This window comes from Ptiloglossa arizonensis, chromosome 2 (genome assembly GCF_051014685.1).
Source record: "Ptiloglossa arizonensis isolate GNS036 chromosome 2, iyPtiAriz1_principal, whole genome shotgun sequence".
In the NCBI taxonomy this organism is placed as follows: domain Eukaryota; kingdom Metazoa; phylum Arthropoda; class Insecta; order Hymenoptera; family Colletidae; genus Ptiloglossa; species Ptiloglossa arizonensis.
Window position 1 is genome coordinate 18,658,679 of NC_135049.1, and position 23,295 is coordinate 18,681,973.

The window sequence follows — 23,295 nt, forward strand, 5'->3', positions numbered from 1 at the left end:
TTGTTAACTCCACACTATGCTATGTTTGGTATTAAGTCCGCACAAATATTATAAACATCGAATGTACGCGTTTATTATACAACACGTATGCCAAAACAATTTTCATAAGAATTGTTTAATTTTACATCGCAATACATTTAAATCTTGAAACATTCCTGACTAGATGTTTGTACACTTTTCTATCGATATAAATAGACGCAACAGTGTGTATAATAAACACGACAACAACTACTAATATCGAAAATCAATACTTTAATTATAAAACGTATTATATTGACGAAAGATTAATTTATCGCTCGGCCGGTTATTTTATCTTACCATTTATCGTTCGATGTGTACACGAAGTAATGTTCAGTTGCATAATATGCAAACGGCTGTGCTGCCGTTAGTTGCAACTATGCAACAAGTTAGGTCGCTCGATGGAATCTTGCGAGAAGTTTGCATAATAAACCGGTATTGGACTTTCATAACGAAGATAAATAACGTACTACGTACGTTAACGACACGCACGGTACATCGATATCGAAAAATCGATTCCCTCGATACACTAGTGTCTTTCTTGTTCTCGAGAAACCAAATACAAATAAGTACAGAACCTAATCCTATTTTTGGTGGGTACGAAAAGAATTCTTTGTCCTTGTTTGTTATTGTCGGAAATCACGCTTAGTAAAGACGCAATCGGAGCCAATTCCCATTCAATTTGGTTCTCGATAAGACGATCTAATTGCATTGCTACAACTTCCAGCATCTGCACTGGTCGAACCATCACGTGGACTCCTTGGATAGTGGAGCAGGACTGGGTTGGCCAAGGACCTCCAGACCACGGGTGAACAGCGCCATCGACGTGGCCGGTTTTCTATCCCAGGTACGTAATCGTATAAAACGAGAAAGCTATAACTCGACCAATTTTGTCGTGGCACCGAGCGTATTAACCGTTCTAGTGATCCCCGTCCTTGAAACTTTCGATCGTAACCTGACTTCGTATCAACCTTCCCGTCAATTCGTAGTCACGACAATGAGAGAAGCGACCGATCGTTTCGAAAGTGGTAGGAATTCGAATGTGTGGTAGAATTGCAACTGACGCAACTGGACAGTGTTGGACACTGTGACTAATTCTTCTGGCGATTAATTAACGAAGTTACGATAGGGTGACGAGCTGAGAAATAAATTTGGAAATGTTGTTCGAGGAGTCATGTATCATTTTTATCGAACGTTTCACTTTTATCGAATGTTTGGTACGAATTCGAATGTGTCGCGGAATTGCAACTGACGCAACTGAACAGTGTTGGGCACTGTGACGAGTTCTTCTCGCGATCAATTAAAGAGGTCACGATAGTGTGACGAGCTGAGGAATAAATTTGGAAATGTTGTTCGAGGAGCCATGTATCATTTTTATCGAATGTTTGGTACGAATTCGAATATGTCGCGGAATTGCAACTGACGCAACTGAACAGTGTTGGGCACTGTGACGAGTTCTTCTTACGATCAATTAAAGAGGTCACGATAGTGTGACGAGCTGAGGAATAAATTTAGAAATGTCGTTCGAGGAGCTATGTATCATTTTTATCGAACGTTTCACTTTTATCGAATGTTTGATACGAATTCGAATGTGCCGCTGAATTGCAACTGACGCAACTGGACAGTGTTGGGCACTGTAACGAATTCTTTTGGCGATTAATTAAAGAGGTTACGATAGGGTGACGAGCTGAGAAATAAATTTGGAAATGTTGTTCGAGGAGTCATGCATAATTTTTATAACTATTCGAGAGTACATTCCTTGGAGATCTATTTTGAAATTAAATAACAAAGTTATAGAACACTTTTAAAGCGCTCGTTGGATAACGACTGTTTAATGACTGCTCGTGTACGATGTGTCTCCTCTTGCGGTTATTGATCCGTGCAACAACAATGAAAATGATATCCGATTTAGCCCAAAATGATTGGTTCGCGTACAATAAAATTTCGAAGACGCTAACCCGCGACACGATGAATGGATATTTAAATAAATAACGAACGGGAAAGAGACCGTGCAAAATTCATACGTTAAAGTTCAAGGTAGTTAGAGGTAGAGTGTAGTTTACAGGCTGATCAATAAGTTCGTAGTTTACTTGTAATTTCCCATATCGAAGAAAAATGAGGATTCTACTCTAGCCTAAACGCGACACTGACATATACATTTTGCTTAGCACCTGTGAGGATACTTACGACAGAAATGCCAGCTTGTGTTGACTGCCACCTTAGCGTCGCATTATTTTTTTAACAACGTAGGTATCCTACGTAAAGAAGAAACGGTTGCAAGGGAAATTAGGTGCGTCAGGGACCTCTATACTGAACAGAGCCATTGTACATGCTCGTCACAGAACGCTTGCATAATTTTTTTCTCACACTAAATACGACAAATCTCACATCATATTTTTCTCGTATTAATTTCCTCCAAATTGATCGATACTATCTGTTTTTCCATTGTCAGTGTTTCCTTCTAACAACTGTTGGAAGTATACGAAGACAAATTGCACGATGTTTTCAACGAATCAACGATGGATTAATGACAATTTCGAACGAAACCATCGAGAACCTGTCTCGAAAGTTTGTACTCGTTTTGTAACGCAATTTCGTTTAATTTCCAGGAATTTCTACGACGACACGGTTCAACGTCGAAATTGTGTCGGAAGGTTCGCAGTGCAGATAACTTGCCCCTGGCGTCGACGAATCGACAACAAGATCAACGTACATCGAAAGAAGAAGGCATCGATGGCGACAAAGAGTCCTTCCTGAAACCGACTCAAGAAGAGAAATGCGAAGATTCGGAGTCGAAGAAGCAGAGTTGCCTCGAGAGCGGTCCAAAGGATACCCCGGAGGTATCGTTGCTCGATCCGAATAATCAACAACTGCCTTCAAGGTAATATCGTTCAAGTAAATCATTTTTTCCATCGACAGCTTCGATCGTAATAACGTGTCGTTGTATCGATAAAAAGAAATTTTAAAAATAACCAACGCAGCCAGCTTGTTACGATTACGATCGACGTTATCGACTTTACCGCAACAAGCTTTTTTATTCCATTCGATTTCTCCAATTCTCTGCCTCGGTGACAATTTTAGGGCAAAAATTGCGATATTTCGTCCTCGACGAAATATTGAACCGTCTCGATTGCAAAACCAAGAGAATTTATCATAATTCTCGTTTTCGAGACACTTTATCTTTCCTTGTAAATAGAGAACGTTGCTTATAAGTGTGTACGGTTCCTATCACCAGTGCATAGTGCGTGGAAAAAATGTAACGATCTCGTAAAAACTACACAGAACGAAGAAAGTAGTGTCCTTCGGTGTAAGTTCGTCGACGGTTTAACATCGAAGTTGTAGTGATTCTCTTTGAACGCTGGAACTTCGAGTGTCCGGATCCTCAAAGCCAGACACGCTGTGCAAGTGTACAATGAACAATATCGTCTTTCGATGTTGCCGTTTCATTTATTGCGGAAACATTCGACGTTAAAAGTGTTACGTGTTCCGTAACGCAAAAAAATAAAAGAGGGGCTAACCCAGATACATTAAGTGCCTGTAGCCAGCAGATACCTTTTCACTAGGAAAAACACATTTGGCGGCTTGTATCCAACAAGAGTATCGCTTTACAGAACAGTCGAGTGCGCTTCAAGTAGATCGCTATATTTGTTCCATGTATTATACAACCAACGGTGTATGTACCCCTTCTCTTTGTCGGCACGCAACGCGATTCGCACGTCCAGGTGCTTGACAGCTGCGCGGCGTAGATGCGCAGAATCATTACACCGTCAACCGCACCAAGGGAACGTCCCTAACCTCCCGAAACACATAACCTAGACGCGGTTAATCTAACTCCGTAGCAACCACTCGTATAAATAGCTACAAAATAACAATGCTCTGTCGACAGCTCGACAATATTCATAATTAACAAATATTTTCCATATTGTGTTTGAACGACAAGAATCGATCAAAACAAATGTACAGAATGTGCGATATATGCAACATTTTGCATTTTCTAGCGCATTGGACGCGTTACGGTGACAATCGCTTTCGAAGCTAGATTTTTACCCCGGATTCAAGGCGCACCGAAGTTATTTTAACGAGAGTGAGTCTAAACACGACCCTATGCGGATTGTGTTTAATGCCTGTGAGACAAAACATGTCTCGAAATAAGGTCGTGTTTGGGCTCGTTTTTTTCTAGAAAATCTCACCGATCTATCGGTAACATTCACACGAATGTACAATAAAAAATATTGAAACTTTTATTTCGCGTTAACGGTTGACTCAACGACACGCTTGCGGCATCGTTTCCAAATCACGATCACCGAATGCATGTAATATTGATACTTGCTCACTATTGCTCCATTCCGCTCACTCTCGATGTATTTCATTCACTTTTCTCGTCAAACGGTTCACGCCCGATTGGCTCTCGACTCGAGATAAAATTCGCCACCTACCCCGAATTCAGGGCAGCTGGCGGACTCGATTTTTTTGCCTCGAAAATGGGCGCCAGAGTAATTCCTTGTACACAAATAAATCGAAAATGTGGAATACAATTTTTTCGTACGATGCTTTACTTTCGGATAAGTCAATTCTGAAAATACTTAGGGGGGAAAGAAGCAAAAAAGAATGGAAAATGTTTCAAACTCTTTTTTAAAGAAATATTAAACCACGCGTATTAAATTAAAATTATGGACTAAGTAAACACGTGTAGACACGATTGTTCATTTTACGCGCGTACAATTTTTTTTTTCAAAGACACAGTTTCGAGACACGAATTTACCAGAATTTCGTTATTCCCAGTAATATCTCCCGAGAAAATTTATACCCGAAGTTCTTGTTGCCCCCCTGCCTTCGCACGTTGAAACTGTAACGTCCCACTTAGCACAGTCGAATAACTTATAACGCATTTGAATATTTCAAGCGTTGCTATCCGCACACCCCACAATGAGAATTTCCTTAACGCGTTTAACTGTAAATTCAATTTACCATCCATGAAACAGTAGTGCGCCCTCGAAGCAAATTTCCAAACGAAAATCAGTTACAAATATATAAATCGTTCGTTTTGTAACGTTGCAAAGTTACGGGGATTATTCTGCACTCGTGAACTTGGAATTCGAATAATGGATCGACGTACGTTGATGGTTCAGAAATTGAAAGATGTATCGAAGCATTTGATTGTCTATTCCTTCGCGGAATGATACACTTTACAAAACGAGAAATGAACTCGAGGTGTTTATCGATAAAGTGTTATTCGAAATTTTTATTCAAATAAGAATTTTTGTCCATTTCTGTGAAAAACTTTCCTACAAACTATTTCAAACCAAGTTGGCACTCCTCTGCTTTAAAAAGGCAAATTGAAAAATTTGTTGTATAATAATATTGCAAAGGAATATATTTATAGACGGGATCATTACGTAATTCTCTTGTACTACATTAGCTTTCTTATATAATTTTTTATCGTAGATTAACATGATATCTTTGCAAGTATTACGTATTGCTTGCGTGATGCATGAAGATGAAAGATATTCTGCTCATACCGTGTATTTAGCTTTGCAAAACTGAACTGCACGAAGAAGATGATTTTAATAACGACGTAACAAATACGATATTATAAATTTTATACGCGTAAACGTAAAATATCTATTTAAACGAAACAATATTTATACAAGCTACTCTGTCTTTCAATTTTAAAACAAGGAGAGTAGTGTTAATTTCTGACTAATATTTCTTACACACGTTTCTCGTATCAATGTTTCGTTATTATAATGTACAGGTTGGGTGTGGTCGAGTGAGCTCTAGAGTAATTCCTTGTACACAAATAAATCGAAAATGTGGAATACAATTTTTTCATACGATGCTTTACTCTCGAATAAGTCAATTCTGAAAATACTTGCGAGGGAAAAAGCAAAAAAAGAGTGGAAAATGTTTAAAACTCTTTTTTAAAGAAATATTAAACCACACGTATTAAATTAAAACTTGGACTAAGTAAACACGTGTAGACTCGATTAAAATAAATTGATAAACTCCAAAAGTAACTTTCTCGCTGTTAAAAATGTCACTCGCTGAATAAACTGCAATTTCGGTAACTTTTGCAACACAGTAAATGCATCTGAGAGCGAACGTTCCAAGTAAAGAATTGAAATTTAATTGATTCACAATCATCTAAATTCGATTACCAAAATATACAATTGTTACAAACCCTACAGAAACGTAACAATATTAACTGTTTTAATTAATTCTAACTAGTTAGAAGGTAGTACGATACATGGAAAACAGATGATACTGTGTTATCGCTAATATTTAAGTATACTGGTGCAAGTAGAATGAGCGAGTAATGGTCAGACACACCAGTCAGACAGTACTCTAATTGTACCCATAACTAACGAATTTTCTCGAAAACAAAAGATCGTATTAAAAACTTTTATTCTACATTTTCAATTTCTTTTTGCCCAAAGAATCCACGTATTTGAAATGATACACAAATTGAACATATTTCAACAATAAATTCAATGTTACATATTCGATTCGTTGATCGAGAGATTTATCTTGTTGGACAAATATCACTATTTGCACAGTATCTATTTAAGCACACACAATTACGCGTTCGTTAACTTTCATGAACTTCGAGCACACCTTCCATTCCATTTCCTCGATAAATGCACTGCATTATAATCACTTTTAATATCTCGAACACAGTCAGTATTGTTTGGTCGACATGTTTAATAAGCGTTCGTGGAATTTTTAATCTTTATTAGATACAAAGTATCACTCTCACGAATAATCGTGAGAGTTAAACAAGAATGAAGTGGGAGTTTGGAATTCGAATAATTGTTATCACTTATCTTTGATCGTTACTGTGTGAAAACAATAGATTTTCCCAGTTGTACAATACCATCCGTTCTCGACCATCCTGTACAAATAGAGGTCAGGCTCAAGATTTTCTCTAATAATTCAAAACAATTATTAGAGAAAATTCCTGTCGATGTTCCAGGGATTCCCCAATGGCGTCATCGTCGTCGTTCGTTGGTCGACGTTTCGGAGGATGGCGTGCCAGTCACGAATATTTTCGATGTCCTGTGCGACAACCTGCTTCCATGGACGAGCGGTAAGGAAATTCTTTTACGCTTTGTTTCGAATCCATGGATTATTTTATGCAGGTAGCGTAACGCCACATCGTAGCCAAGAATTTTATTTCTTTTTCAAATTTAAATTACAATTAATTTCACGCGATAACAATACTAAATCGAAGTGGAACACTGAATAATTTTACACCGTGCACCTCAACGCTGTAAATTTTCTATCAATGTTTTGTTACTAACAGTAACGATATAAATGTAACAAAGAAAGAGCAAAGTTATAGGAAATAACAAATATTCCGTTGGAATAAAAATATTGAAGCAAATCGTTACGCTTGCATAATTAATAATTTTTCAAATCATCAGTTGCTCTCTTCTTCGCAACTTTGATGCAAAAAGGCACATTGAATCTTCCACGATTCGAGGTCGACCACCATCACAGGTATTATGCAAATAATTGCATCTAACCGGCGAATATTCGATGCATTTATCGAAACTTTCGAATAATTTGATATTGGGTTAATATTTGGTCATATATATTCTCGTATTCCGTATTTAACGGTAATGTCCCATTTAAGTTTATAAGATCAAGCTTTTTCTAAAGAGGGAAAGAAAATTGGGTTACGGAGGATTGCGTTCATTGCCATGTAAAAAGGACTTGTTGACCTACATATCAACTATACAGAGTGTCCCGCGCAACTGGGCCAGACTGTATCTTTGAAACGGTCGAAGAAAACAGAGCAAAAAGTCATAAGACAAACCATTTCGGAGCCTCCATATTTCTATACGATGCACTTACGTGCGCGCGTGACATTTTCAAAGTGCAATTGCGCTCATTTTATTGCAACAGATGCACTTGTTCGTTCTACGCAAGAAATTACCTATCGGTATACTTGTGGGAGGAAACCGTCGATTTAAAAGACATTAAACTTCAAACTTGCACTTTGCAATACAAAAATGTAAAAAAGTAAGTATGTGCAATTATGTGGATAGCCATGGTAATACTTTAGAAACTTAAAGCCCAGATGTCTTTCGAAGTATTTTGTTTTTATGCACAAGCTACCCTCGTACTTTACTATGGGGGATATACGTGTTGAATAAATTGCAATTTAGTTCGACGACCTATTTAAAACTTTAAACATCTAGGAACCATCGACAGAGTATTGTTATTTTATAATGTTTGAAACAGCGTTTGAGTCGCTCTACCACGCGATCAGCGACATTAGGGATTCTGCGCTTCTACGTTGCGCCGCTATCGTAGCGCCATCTAACGTTTCATACGCGTAACAATTTCTTTAGAATCGTCCAATTGAACCGCAAATAGCAAAAATTTCGCATCGATCTTAAACGATCTTAGAGTAATGTGTGAAAATTTACTGCAAATATTTCTCCCGTTAACACGATGAGTGCCGAGCGAGTTTATCAGACATTTTTCCCCCCAACATTTTCGACAAACAATTTCAGATAAAGATACAACGAATTATAATAACGAAATGATTCAATAAAGCGATATGATTGAATACAAAATTACACGCGCAAGTTGATACTCTCCCTTTAACTAAATCGCGGGAAATCGCTAGCGCCCTCTTTCATGTACATACCAAACGGTTTGTATTGGCGCCAATTTTAAACAGTCTCGAGGGAATACCAACGTTTAATCGTTTTCTTCTATCCTCTATCCTCGAAAAAATTAGAAATATTTGATATTTCATGGTATACCTATTCTGTTTTAATATTCTTAACGATCTTAATTTTGTTTAACAATTTTCGAGTATTTCAGATTCATTTACGGTGAACGTTGTATGAACCGGTATGTGTGACCAGTATCCGCCACGGCACTCAACGCGTTAAGATAATCCCGATTCGTGTAAAAATCGTTAATTAATTAACTATTTATTAGTCAAGATGTTCACTGAAATCCGCAGGTGTTATCGGCGATCGTACGATATCGACACTCGTCTGCCCCGTTATTTCCACTATCATCGACGTGTCGGGATCGAGCGACACTCGAAGAGCTGCGACTACGCGAGACGCACGCCCGAATCGAGCATCGATGTACAACACTTCGGTCTACCCATTCTTAGCGTCAGTGAGCCAAGTCCACCGGACGAGACTGACCGCGTGGACGATTATTTGTAGGATTTGCTTCCCGAGGACTTCCTGAAGGAGCTCCTCGTGTGACCCAACATGATCGTTCAATTACTCCGCGTGATCCGAAACGTCGTGTATACGCCAGTTTTAAGGTAAACTTGAAACAGAACTTTCGATCGTACGGCAACAAACTGGATATAAAGTTCTCGGTAACGCGACGGTAATTTCAAAGTGAAATCCTCGGTCTAATCGCGACGAGTGCGTGAAGAAATTCACTGTCATACGATGGTTTACTTCGGAAACGATGATATTCGAATCGTACATCTCTCATCAACTTCGCTAGTCGACTTAAAGTAAGATTTTAAATTTTACATCGGTGTGCATGCATAAAACAAAGGAACATCCTCAGTTGTGTAACGGTGAATTTGAAGGGGAAATTTTCTGTTCGAACGCGCTACGGATAAATAACGAAAACACGAGAAAATAAGTTCTCGGTTGTCACTATCGATTGCCACTGATAATATTCAAATATTATTTGTAAACTCGAAGCGAGATTAATCTATCGTTGAAGCGTCATCGATCGGCACCCATGATATATTCAGATCGTATAATTTTTCGCGAACATTGGATACAGAAATTTTATTACGTGCAACACGTATCCGAATTACATCCGAGAGAGATGATCGCATTAAATGTTGCAAAGATCTAGAAAAGAACCAAAGTTTTAAAGCATATCGATTCAAAAAAAAAAAAAAAAACGAAAATCGTTTATTCGATCTCTGTGTGTAGTAATCGAAATGTATATGTCACGTGACATGTATCGATACAATCGAGGAACGAACGATCATCAATACAAACATCGATCCGGCTTCGAATCAACAGATATGGAAAAATACACACACGATATTCATTGAAAATGCTACGAGCGACGTGGTACGATCAAATTCATCGTGTAATGTCAATTGTGCGGGTGTTTAATATACAAGGTTTCAATTAAACGAAAACACTCCAGATATCTCTTACCATTTTTAGCTGTATAGGTTATATTTATTCCAAGATAACCTGTTCTACGATGTAATGAATGTTTCGTGTGATTCGTAAAGACCACGTGTATCCCGATGTATGCTGTTCTGTGTCTCCCCCTTTTCCTTTTCATGCTTCCGTGCGGCATTGTCAACCGGCAATCGATAAGAAATTATTCGAATACAGCGTAACACACTGTAACTTGCAGATGTCTCTTTTATGCAAATCTCTAATATTACGATCGATCGTAGATATGACCGTGTGCGAGATGTGTGAAGTTTCCATCGTACGAAACCATACGTCTCGTTTACATTTATCGTGTGCTTCGTACTCCGTTGAAGTTGTTAGAATTATTTATGTTTGCGGGATCTTTCTTTAAATAACATATGTCACAATTTACTATGTAAGTGCTATAACCATGTACATATTGCTAAGTGACGGTACGATAGATAAAATTAAAGGAGAAAAGTGACTGGGATATGAAGCGGCTTATCAAGAACGTAGAAAATTTGAGAGCACGCGAACGCTAAATAATGTCATGTTTGTGTGCGTGTTGGACATAATTAAAATGCAAACGCAATAGACAAGGTGAGTAAACGACCAAATCGCGAAATAGGCTCCACGCGTGAACAGGACTAATGTAGGGACAGTGTATATGTCACAGTCAAAGCATGAACATAAGCAATGTAAACATTCACTAGTGAGTGTATACATTTACTAACTTCGTCAATGAAAGTGTCATATGCCAGATTAATGATATGTTTACTAATGAATGTATACATTCACTAATTATATTTAGTAAAAGTGTACATTGACTCATTTGAATAATTCGTATTGTTTGGATGGAATATTACTATACTGTGTTTAATTGAAAGACTATGGTAAATAAAACCACGTGACTACGAAAGAATATCTCTGGTTAGGAAATGAGAACACGAAAAGTTTCGGCAAACGTTTGAAAACCTAGTGATACAATTTTCATTATAAAATTGCTGTAAATAGTACAAACTTCGAAAGGAAGTCTACTATTATGCATGAATAGTAACTTGTATAAATTGTATTGTACATATTTGTATCTATTTAGGGCACAGATTCCTGTCGTTTCGGCCCTGTCACAGTCACGTAGTCACCGTAATCGTTACAGTTGATTATAGTCTAGAAAAAAGGTTAATGTTAGGGGTTTTCTTATCACTATATCAAATCTCTAATAGAAGCGTTTTATTAGTGCTTTAAAAGTACATTCTTTAAAGAATATATTAGTATACTTTTTCTAAAATGTGTCAGTCAATGTATGCATTCATTGATAACTTCATACATTACCTAGTATAGTGAATATTATATGTTCAATGTTACTTTCATTAAAATCCCTAGTAAATGTATACATTCGCTAATATTTAAATGTATGCATTCACTGCAGTTCACGCTTTAACTGTACATATCTGAAGTTAGACAGAGAATACTATTGAGTAATATATTTTTTAGTTTGTTGAAAGAGTATATAAAATTAGAAAATGAAAGAGAACATTTCATTCTCTTAATTTTTATAATAAAATGGAATATATAATTTGAACGAGGACTAGTTTTGTAAAAACGCTTTTAATATCTCTCTGCTTAAGTATTTGCAAATTATATTTTATTTAACGAAACAAAAGGCTTTGGTAACTAAATTACGTGACTTGCGACAATTTCATTAGTTCTGCTGTGTTCCTTAATGTTTTGTAACAATTATTAAATTATGTATAATTTAAATTCATTTCTTCAAAATACTTTTTAATTTCATGAATACATTTTTATTTGTATTACGTTATTTTATTAAACATAGATAGTATTTTGTTTATACATATGTACATATATTTTTACGGAGCACAGCGCACTGCGCAGCATCTCAACGCGGCATTTTGATCTTGTCATAAATCGCATAAATAAATTTGGTTATTAGAATCTTCGATCTTGCTAAGTAAAATATAATTAACAATAATAAATACAAATTTTTAAAAAATTTGAAATCTACACTGTGAAAAAACCATGGTTACATTTATTTCAATAATTTCTACCAAATAATTTAAATATTTGTATAATTAGTATAACATCTAAAGTTCTAATAAGGCGTCATTAAAACTAAGGAATTATAAAAGTATAATTATCTATAGAAGGCATAATGAGAAAGTTATAAGCAAAGCTACAAAATTGATAAAAAGTATATTTTGTTTATGTATTATTGGATAAAACTAAAAGTAAACTTGAATTATTGAATATCTTTACAATCATAAATTGACCATGTATGGTATGTTGTTTACATATTGTAACAATATTGTAGTTCTTTGGGTTTACTCGTCATCAAACTTGTATACATTTATCTGCAAACTTTCAGTGATTATGTTATTGAAGAATTGTCATTGGAAGAAAAGGACAATGAAATATGGCAACTATTCTTTGCATTCAATATATTATATTTTATTTTACAAGTAAGTTACAGTATAATTACATATATATTTCTTTGAATATATGTATCGTTATCTATTATCTTAAGTTATTGCTTTTTGCGGTTGTTAATGTATTTAGAAATACTTTTTTTATATAAAATACAAATATCAATTTCTATCTACAAACTAGCATTTTAAGTTTCGTATTTCATGCATTTGTTTCAAAGTATATATAAAATAGTATTTTATAAAGTATATAAAAATAGTATTTTTATAATTCCTTGGAATTTATAGAATGATGGTTTATTAAGAATTTAGATGCTACAATTACTAACAATTTGATCATTTTCTACTACTCTCTTCTTAAAGAATTAGTGCTGTTGACATATTTTGTCATTTAATCAGTTTCAAAGTTAGAATTATTAATTCTAATTTATGTTAATATAAATTTTAAATAACATAATGAAATAAAACTTATATAAGATTGAAAAGATATCCAATAAATTATTAATTTACTGTGATTAAGTTTATACAAAGTAAATACTAACTTTAGTTGGATAGTTTTGCAATCATTTCTTTCTTACTTCCACAAATAAAAATACTGTCTTATTGAATAAACTGTGTATAAGTTTTTAATTGAAAACATTATCAGCTAAAGTATATTAATTAAAATTTGTATTAAAATGAATTAGAATTAATAATTCCAACTCTAAACTTTATTAAATACTTAGTATGTTACATGTATGGGGTGGGTGGATACTTTTATAATTGTATGTTGAGTTTAAAATTCTAAAAATACAGTGTGAACAGTTTGAACAGGAACTTTGAAATTATCCATAAATTAAACATGTTCCCTACCAAACATAACACTCCATATTTAAAGTCGTGTAGTTTAAGAAAACTGTTTTTATCAGTGCTCAAACACAAAGATCGACCAACGTCAATATTACACATCCTCTTATATGACACAGTAACAATTTTGAATAAATTCTTATGTGAATCATCCTTCCGTTTAATAAATTTTTATCAACGAAAGTACATTTCTTAAGCGTAAATGTTAAGTAAATGTGCAAATTCTCAAACTCTCTTTTACAAAATCTCTAGTGATTATATTTAAATAAATATTTGGATTTCCTTTATCCTAACATTTACTCTATTCTTGTTCAGTGTTGGATACTTCAATCATTACTTAAAAGATTTATCTGATTGGACAAATATCCTTATTAATTTGCATTATATTCTCTTCCATTTCCTTGAGAAATTTGCAGCATTATAACCCCTTCTATTGAAGATACAAATAGTATTGTGAATTTTTAATTTTTATTACATCAAAGAATAATTATAAGGATCAAATAAAAATAAAGAGAGAGTTTGAAATTTACATGATCATTGTCACTTATCAGGGCTCATTGTTACATGGGAACAATAGATTGTGAAATATGTGCGACAGATTCAAATACTTATTCAGGTTATCTTGAACATTGAAAATCGAAAGGTTGCCAACTTAGTTTATTAGTATCATTTTACTCAAATATTTTATTACTTAACATGTATTATGTGACACATTTTTGGACCAATCAATATGATAAAACAGGGGCCATGACTTTGTTGTCCCAATGTTGAATTTTTGCAATATTAAAACATTTATTTGTACATAATATATATATGTAATATATAATTATATAAATATATATAAGTATATATAAACATATAAATATATATAAACATATGTAAATATATATAAACATATATAAATATATATATAATTATATATATGTATATGCAGATATATAATATATGCATGTATATATATACATATATACATATGTATAACAAGAATAGACTTTTGTTATATTGAGGATAGATTAGTGTTTTTTTTTCTTTTTTATGTTATTTACACAAGAATTTTACTTTTATATAAATTTATTATTCCATTTCATTCCATTGTTAGAGAACAAAATGATACTCTCAAATTTCAGGGACCAAATAAATCATTATAAAGATACAGCGAAGAATTTATTAGTTTTATTCTTGATAATTTTTAATCATTCTAGAGAAATCACCTTAAATACTCTTCCTTGTAAAATTTCATCATCGCATCAATAATTATAATGATACATAAAAATGGAGGGATGATATTGGTACCATAAAATCGATTATGTTTACTATTTACACTTTTATTTATACACTATTTTGCTTAAATAATACATAACAAATGCACTTTTAAAGTGCTTATATGTATACTAAAATATTGTAAATTATATATTACACGCAATATATTGAATTAACGTTTAAATTACAATTCCCTTCTGAAAACGAATGATCTCTAAGGATTATAAGTGCAATTTATGTTGCAAATGTGAAAATATCTTCTTGTAATATTTATCGAGAGAAAATAGGAAAAAATACGATATATATATATATATATATATGATTTCTTAATCTTTTACAATTATTTATTTGAATAAACAATTGTGAAATAAATAGAAAACGTATCTGATTGTTTGAATGTATTTCTTATTTATACCGGTTCCTATTTCCATTTCACATTTACAACGGTAATTTCAATTCTGTATTACGAAAATTATTAGGGTACAGAATGAAATCATGCATTTATACAATTCTCTTGATTTCTCTGTTACAAGTGTCCAACTAAGAATACTGTCGCACGTATTAATCCAACCTAAGTATATGATTAGTAAACGGCGTACATATATATAGAAATCACATTGCAGTATCTACAAGAGCGAATCGATAATGTAACCTTAGCTCTTACGATCATTATGATCCTCGTATGTACATTCTCATTGTTTCATTCATTGATCTATCACGAGACTCGATATTATGCTCGTGTATAATTATATGTTCCTCCTGAAACATTTGTGTAAATATTCATAAATAACACAACGTGTTACGATACGATCAAATCAGAGCGCGAACAATTTTCTCAACTTTATTGTATTTTAACGAGGTTGAAAAACAACGGCCCTGACTTAATTATCTGCTCGATAGAAAATCTTGGAATATGTTTAATTTGAGTAGGATTAGAATTATTTAAGAAAGAGAGAGAAATATAATAAAAAATACATATCGTTTGTTGATAATACAGTTATTTATTATATATTCGGAGAAATAAAATACATTTATTCAAATACACGCTTAGCTGTACATCGATAATGCAAGAGAAATGGGTGTTGCTTAAACTTATGTATGCAAAATTCTTATAAAATTTCATCGTAACAGGAAATAGTGTTAGAGAAGGTTCATTTTTATTATATAAAATATTACGTAAATAATTAAGAGTGGTAACATTTCACGAAAACGAATCTAAGAGATGCCATAGTAAGTTGTAACGATCAAGAGAGATTTTCATTTTTTTGTTCTTTTAGGTCCTTTTTTCTAACACCTCACTCGAGACCATCATGGAGGATAACTTGAAGCACGTGGGCCAGAATTCGACGGGATGTGAAGTGGTAAGACCTGAAATATCTTTTCAATTCCCTGGAATGATGGGTGATTGGGAAACCATCACAGTAACGAAGTTCATTTAAATTGTAATTATATCGATGACAACATCCTCTTAACCCGGATGTGAAGTATATTCTCAAGAGACGAATAACTGCATGTGCAAAGGGCACCTGACCACTGTATCAGGATGTAAATCAGGAGTAGTGGACATAGTGTCCAACACTCCTGTATACATACCCTAATCACACACACCACCGAGATAGGTTGAAAACTTATCGATCGAGTTACAAAACAAGAGATTATGCGGGATACAGTTAGACAGAAGGTCGTCAGTCTCGCAGAGATTGCAACAGCAACATCAGATACAATTGACTATACCAGGGGAAAAAATGGTATCGTGAACATTGAACAGGACGTATCTAACAAAGACGAGACTGTTCCGCGACTTGACGGTGATAGTGAACCATTAAAGGCAAAACCAATCAGAGATGAGGACCCTTCTTTTTTTTACGGAACAACGAGTTAACTGAAGCGATATTATAACCATTCGGGTGGCAACTCTTGATTTTTGTTATGTCAAAACAAAACACTGCACACTCTTACCTACATTATTACGAGATACATGATACGACCTCGATAATTACAGAGAGAACCAAACCAGAGCCTTTGATATCTCTGGCAAAGTGGTTGACGAATGATGATCAGAAAGTAGTCGAAAAAACAGCGCTATTGCGGTGCTTGTGTACGTTGCTATCAATGAACGAGTACATATATACAACCGATCCATGTAAATATACTTTTCTAAGACGGTGCACGTCCAAACCTAAACAGAAAATAGAGTCATATATCTGATAATGAGACCGTTTTCACAGACGAGTATTTATATTGTTTCACCATGTGTAGTAATACGGTGATTAGGATACAATCTCTGACAGTCGAGGGTGACCTCGACAATTTTAAGGACCATGAACTCTTTCACATCTCTGAATTGTACTTATCATGTTAGGAGGATTCGTTAATGCTTTTTTACAGAATTTTTTTCTTACCGCGTCGATAAGAATCATCATAGACCTGCAATAACTACGTCCGTCTAAGACACGAATTATTAACGTATTCAATGTTGAAATATTTAAATGTTGTTTCCATGGCCGGTCAAGGGATCACAGAGTCGCCGAAGTTACGAAAATAACACGAGCTTTGAGAACTATCGAGCAGAAAGTTAAGCAGCATGTATAAAATATATGTATGTATCTATAAGTATCTGCTATAGTCGTACGTAAATCATAGTGAAAGATTTAACCAATAAACTAATATGCGATAATATTATTTTTATTCAGAAATGTACAGAAATATAAAATCTCTGCGAAAGAACGCTTAAACGTGTGTTGTATTATTGTGCAAAGCGTTTCACTGGAAACAAAACATGTTATTATCTTTGTTGTTTAAAATAATAGGAAGAAATGTTGCTTACGAAATATGTATTCTTACGAGAGGAGACGTAATATAGCGATAATAGTTTCCTAATGGAGATATCAATACTGTTATCTTCAATATTTATTAATTTATGTAAAAAAAGAAACAAAGTTGTTTCGTTGACACAATAATAATTGTTAGAGAAAAAATAGTTATTTCTTCTTTGTCGATGGGTGAGAGCATTTTTATTTTATTTTACGAAAAACAACGTTTCATTTGAAAACAACATTTCGGCCCCCTTTCTTGAAAACTTCGTTGAATGTTTACGTAATTAAAAATGAATCGACGATACAGATATTGTATTTTTACATATAAAATTTAGAATTTATATGTAAAAAAGAAATATAGATTTACTCACAATTCAAAATAACGTAAAAATACAAATGTCTTTTAATTTTTAACAAATGTATCGTTCTCTTTTTTAGTTCGTATGAAGGAGGTTCCAAGAAAGAGCGCCTTTTTCAAATAAGGCACTGTTAATACTACCCCAAGTTTTTCGTAAAATAAAATAAAAATGCACTCACATATCAACAAAGCTATCTTTTTCTAAACAACTATTATTATTAACATCATATTGTGTTCCTCTTGAAAGTATATCATTTTTGTAAGCAGCACTTCTTTCTGTTAATAAAAATAGATATTCAAGTGGTTTCTTTCTAGTGGAACACCTTGTATAGTAACGCAGGGCTCATGCTGAAATCCATTTACCGAGAGACCAAGAACCTTAATATATCACTTTGGTTAATTTATGGAAACAACGAATCAAGAAAAGTCAACGATATGTCATGTTCAAAGTCATTTGCAAAAAATTATTTTTCAGTAATCAAATATTTCTCGTAACTAAAAAGGAATTGTCTGCTATTACTTAAATTTTTATTTAAAATTTGAATCAATAATAAACAATCATTGATGTACTTTATATCCACCTTTAATTGTACAAATTAACGTAATATCTCGCACACATGTCCAAAACTAATACAACGAAAACATGCATTATAAATACTACGAATAACGGTTAACATTAAACATTCACCAATTGTAAATAATGAGCACATGATTCTTGGGTTAAAAATAGATGGCAGCATGAGACTTGTATCAAATGAAGAAAACTCAATTAGCTGCAATGTTTAATAATCGTAATATTAATGAAGAGACCAAATATATAAAGAAGAATTCGCATTGTCTTGGAAAGGATCAGTCTTAAGAAAAGTCGAATTATGCAATTTTTGCAAGAAAAATGGCAGTGTAGTATATTAAATAGTTTTGGCGAAACCATTCTTTTTATCCAATAAATTCTGTCTTGCATACTGTAATGATTAATTTATGGTACTTAAAAATAAAAATTGAAGAAAATATGAATATATTTATAAATATCAACATCAATTAGTATTATTTACATCCTTATCACACTTATTTACAGACTGGCAATGGATCTTCTAAATATAATAATAAACATTAGAATTATATAATGTAAGTACAAATGTTAAAAGTATTTATTTCAAATAATTTTTTTGCAACATTTTTCCACAGATGGGAATTAAATTAGTAGGTTAAAATTTTCGTTTTAAATATTTCTTTGTAATTTAAAGGTCTCTATAAATAGTATATCTTTTATTTGAAACATTATTCGATAGTTTTCGTAATTTAAGAGTTGTATAGGTACAAATGAAGTGGATAGCACTAATAGAAGGGGTAGTTTAGTAAATAGATATTTTTCAAATACCAAATTCTCTTGTATTTATAATTTAAATGCACTATTTAATTATTTTCTATATATCTATATATGTCTTATTTATCTCTTTTGATCTTACATTTTTGTAAACAAAATTTTGTTGCGCGACAGGATAAGAAATAAACTTTCAAGAACGAAATCAGAACTTCAGTGCCAAGGAATATATATAACTAGTATTGATTACTTACATAGATAATAAATTATTCACATACAAACTACACGATTTTGCTTGTCAATGTATTGCAACGTTACCTTTAGCAATACAAGGTTAGGAATCTAAAGTCGTTTATTTCAATTAATTATCGAATTATTTCTTTCATCTTTCTGTTTAGTTTTTATAACGCCATTGTTGCGTCATCATATATAGCACATACATACATTTAATTATACAAAATACGCATAAAATGTGTGAAAGCGAAATTTGAGTTAAAAAAATAGTTTTAAATACTTCAGTTTATGTTAGAACAAAAATAGGAATGCAAATGTAAAAAAATAAATAACATTCGTGTTTAAAATATCAAAATGAATATTACTATAATTTACGTATATTTACATACAATTTTTTCTTGTACAGATTGTTCATACAGTTGCGATTTTAGACATCAATAACATGCTTTACATGATTATGTAAAATTGTTACTTAGAAAGAAATCTGAGTTTCTTAAATTATATAAATTTTTGTACCAGATCGTCATTTGTACATTAAGTTAGCATGTTAATGAAACATGTAGGACACTTTTATCACTTTCTACAATCCATTGCTTGCTAAAACATACTATAAAAATTTGTAAAGAGTGAAAAGAAGCAACTCTTACTGTATTATTTCTAAGATAACAATTATACAAATCTAGTATGGTCTACTCTGATATTTTAGTTTTATAAAGGTATTATATTCCATATTTCTATGTCATTCCAGTTGGAACTACTACTTAATGAATTCTAACAAAAATGTAGAATTAATTATTATATAAATGAGACATAAAGTTTACATAAAAATAGGTATTGCGTTTCATATAATTAACTCAAATTTGAAATTAGAGTTACGTACATTTGCACTTGATTAATAATTGTTTAATTCTACATTCATATATATTATAACATATTTACCTATACATGTGACACAATATTAATACATGTATGTTAATTTTCCATATATTTCTATACTGTCATGATAAGGAGTATATATAGACATATAGATTAAGGGACTAAAATTAATAATAGGTATTCAACAAGGTTTATAAACCTTGTTCTCCATAATTACTAAAGACTCGGATTAAGCAAATTTAAATTTTATTCAGCCTACAGCATTTTAGCTAGATCTGGAACACTTAATCTATTGGTGAGAAATTGGTGTTTACTGTTCCCCCATATTCTGACATATGTACTATTTTTAGTACACATTAAAGAATTGCACATATACAACTCCTTCCATGTAAACTACATTCATTTCTTTCACAGCCTTGTTGTGAAAATATAATTTGAAAGATAATTTTAATACATTGTATCTTGCATATGTATTAGATATGCCTCTGCAATGGAGCTGCCTTTGTAAAAGGAAAACTGCATTGCTAAAAATTTCATTATTTTTTTTCATCCATATGCTAGAATATTACTCCAAAATTCTAACATAAACATTTAATGACATTCGCAATACCTATATACAATTGAGAGTCTATATACACAATGTATAATATACTGGTGCACTGTACTGGGGAGTAATTACATTTTTTAACAGTGCACTTAGTTCTTTGTCACTGTTATATAAGATCTTGAATCACGCCAGTCTCTGAACCACAAAAATGATGGTTATTACTTTCTTCGTAACTGTCATTGCAAGCACTGTCATTATTACTGCAAATGCTTTCATTTTTCGATTCTTGACTGAACCTTACATTATCAAGTTTTGAATTTATTGAGCTTTCTGTTCGTGATGTATTACTAATATCTGTATCATCCAACCCCAATGTTAGATCTATGGAAGATTCATTTCTAGATTCTTGATTAGAACAAGAATCATCCATATTTGTTACAGATTTACTTTCAGAATCTGTTTGAGAATTTATATACATAATTCGTGATGAAAGTGACTGTTCAATTTTAGGCAATTTTCCCCTATTTGTTTCTTCCGATTTATTTAACTTTTTTATTAATTCTGCCCAAGGATCTTCCAAAAAAGATTTCATATCTATGTAGCGTGATATGTCAATCTGTTTGCGCGCATCCTTTTGGTAACCCTAGATATGAAAAAATATATTTCACCATCCCATTAAGATATCTTAGCGACGCTAAGGTTATGATTAAACTATTGCAAATTCTATTTAAAATTACCTTTTTTTGACCATGCAATTGTTTGCCAGAGTGCTTGTAAGGAGAGTATGAATTATTGAAATTTGATTTTGGGGTTGCATGATAATTGTTCCTGTAATGGTTACAGCCACCACTACCTGAATTACGATGACTACGACTACCTCCAGAACCATGCCAATTACCACAGGGTCTCTTATGTTCTGATAACGGTGTACTAATACCCAAAGGAATAAAGTCGTTTCCAGAATGTGTTTGATTTCCATTTGGCAAAATACACTTATAACTATCACTTTTAACATAGTTGTAACCTGTCCTATTTTTATGGTCGTGTGACTTCCAACTGTAACCTTGTTTTCCCTTGCTGCTGCATGGCGTACTTAAAGGAGACTTTTTCATTTTAAAATTGTTGTTTACACTACTTCTGTCTCTTAAGTTCTACAGATATTTACAAGTTCTGTTGTCTATAAAACAAAATACTAAAACGACGCCATATTATTTATCTTTAGATGACCATTCGATAGTTCGAAACAATGGCGTCCATCAGATATCGATATATCGATAATTTGAAAATCGATGTAGTATCTGCCTTAAAGTTTAAACACGAATTAAATTTGTCTTGTAAACACAAAACTGAGCATCGTAACATTTTTTATTATCAATATTTATTTATTATGATTTACATTTTTATTTTCTTTGTCATTTAACATCGATTGCATGTAATATCTTTATCATTATACTTATCTTATCTTCTATATTCCAACTCAGACACATTAACAAAATAAAATTGATTATTGTAATATTAGTATAATATAAAAGTATATTACAAGACAAATTTAAAGTAAAATTTATTTTTTCAACGTAAGACAATAATATCAAAAAAAAATTAACGAAGACTGCACTTACATTAAAAAGATAATTATTCATTTCAATGATAATATTTCATGTTTGTTGTATTTATTCGAATATAAAATTCATACCATACAGTATGTGCTTCCATCTATGATGGAACAGTTTCATGGTTGCCAACTTTGTATAGCAGAGTCCTTTTTAATACTTTAACTTGTCTGTGCAGGTGGCGTTACAGTTGGACACTTACCACGCATGTGTAATGGCGCTGGTGCGTTGGACAGTCGCGAGACTATCGCAGATGCAACGAACGCTTCGTCTAGTGTGGGTAGTGGAGTTTACATCGTGCTTTGGTCGCGCACGTTTGCGAGAGTTTGTGTCCACAATGGACGGCTTGATACCTGTTGCACGGCTCGGCGCGGACCGTTTCCAGTCGTTCGCTTATCGACGTTTGTCGTAATAGAAAAGTGATCTGTATTCCGGCAAGGATGAACTGTCGCGATCGTCATTGTTGACGTTTCTCGTGGTGTGACAGTAGTCGCAGCCACCGCTGCCGTGTGTCACAATTTTTGCGCGTAAACACAACGCAGGATACATTAACCACAACTGAAATAATGGGGATCGTGCAGAGCCGTGCCGGCGAGAGCGATGGCGTTGTGCGTGAAGTGTTCATCGGTGGTGTCAAGGGCGGCGCGCCTCATCAATCCTGTCAACCTAGCCTCGGCATGGGAAGTTTGGGTGGACCACACGCACGGAGTGGCAGCGTCCGTGGCGCGCCAAGGCAACCGATGCCCGACGCCGTGGAGCTCGAGAGACGCTTCACCAAAGTGCTGGTGAGTTTTCTACACTTTTTACA

General features: G+C 33.4%; 4 protein-coding genes and 1 long non-coding RNA gene across 7 annotated transcripts in view; 3 read left to right on the top strand and 2 right to left on the bottom strand.

Moving 5' to 3' along the window:
- Nucleotides 1-10,390, bottom strand: part of Sprt (PDZ domain-containing protein sprite) — a 145,580-nt gene extending 135,190 nt beyond the window's left edge. The window contains exon 1 of the mRNA XM_076305262.1: nt 10,191-10,390. The gene's annotated coding sequence lies outside the window, so the exon portion shown is untranslated. The remainder of the gene's footprint in view (nt 1-10,190) is intronic.
- LOC143143693 (uncharacterized) overlaps nt 1-11,608 on the top strand; it is a 103,475-nt gene extending 91,867 nt beyond the window's left edge. Inside the window, exons 12-15 of the mRNA XM_076305266.1 lie at nt 746-865; nt 2,628-2,899; nt 6,992-7,105; nt 9,002-11,608. Of these exons, the coding sequence (XP_076161381.1) occupies nt 746-865; nt 2,628-2,899; nt 6,992-7,105; nt 9,002-9,215 (720 nt within the window). The 3' untranslated portion in view covers nt 9,216-11,608. The remainder of the gene's footprint in view (nt 1-745; nt 866-2,627; nt 2,900-6,991; nt 7,106-9,001) is intronic.
- An 853-nt stretch (nt 11,609-12,461) lies between these two features.
- Nucleotides 12,462-22,899, top strand: LOC143143695 (uncharacterized). Its single transcript, XR_012991221.1, has 4 exons — nt 12,462-12,474; nt 12,562-12,655; nt 16,003-16,086; nt 22,666-22,899. It is a non-coding gene; the product is annotated as an uncharacterized LOC143143695 (long non-coding RNA).
- LOC143155353 (uncharacterized) lies at nt 19,807-22,104 on the bottom strand. The gene is made up of 2 exons (XM_076327980.1): nt 21,615-22,104; nt 19,807-21,520 (listed from the first exon to the last, which is right to left on the bottom strand). The coding sequence occupies exons 1-2, from the start codon at nt 21,987-21,989 to the stop codon at nt 21,044-21,046; spliced, it is 852 nt and encodes a 283-aa protein (XP_076184095.1). The 5' UTR covers nt 21,990-22,104; the 3' UTR covers nt 19,807-21,043.
- Nucleotides 22,742-23,295, top strand: part of Frl (formin-like protein) — a 71,873-nt gene continuing 71,319 nt past the window's right edge. The window contains exon 1 of one of the 3 annotated variants that reach the window (XM_076305259.1): nt 22,742-23,272. In XM_076305259.1, the coding sequence (XP_076161374.1) occupies nt 23,054-23,272 (219 nt within the window). In that variant the 5' untranslated portion in view covers nt 22,742-23,053. The remainder of the gene's footprint in view (nt 23,273-23,295) is intronic. The other 2 variants (XM_076305257.1, XM_076305258.1) reach the window with 2 other exon arrangements.

What these genes read in the sequence shown, in the direction of transcription:
- LOC143155353 (XM_076327980.1), bottom strand. Translation starts at nt 21,989, where the DNA reads ATGAAAAAGTCTCCTTTAAGTACGCCATGCAGCAGCAAGGGAAAACAA. An exon ending in AATTGCATGGTCAAAAAAAG is followed by an intron (nt 21,521 to 21,614) that starts GTAATTTTAAAT and finishes TTTCATATCTAG; the next exon opens with GGTTACCAAAAGGATGCGCG.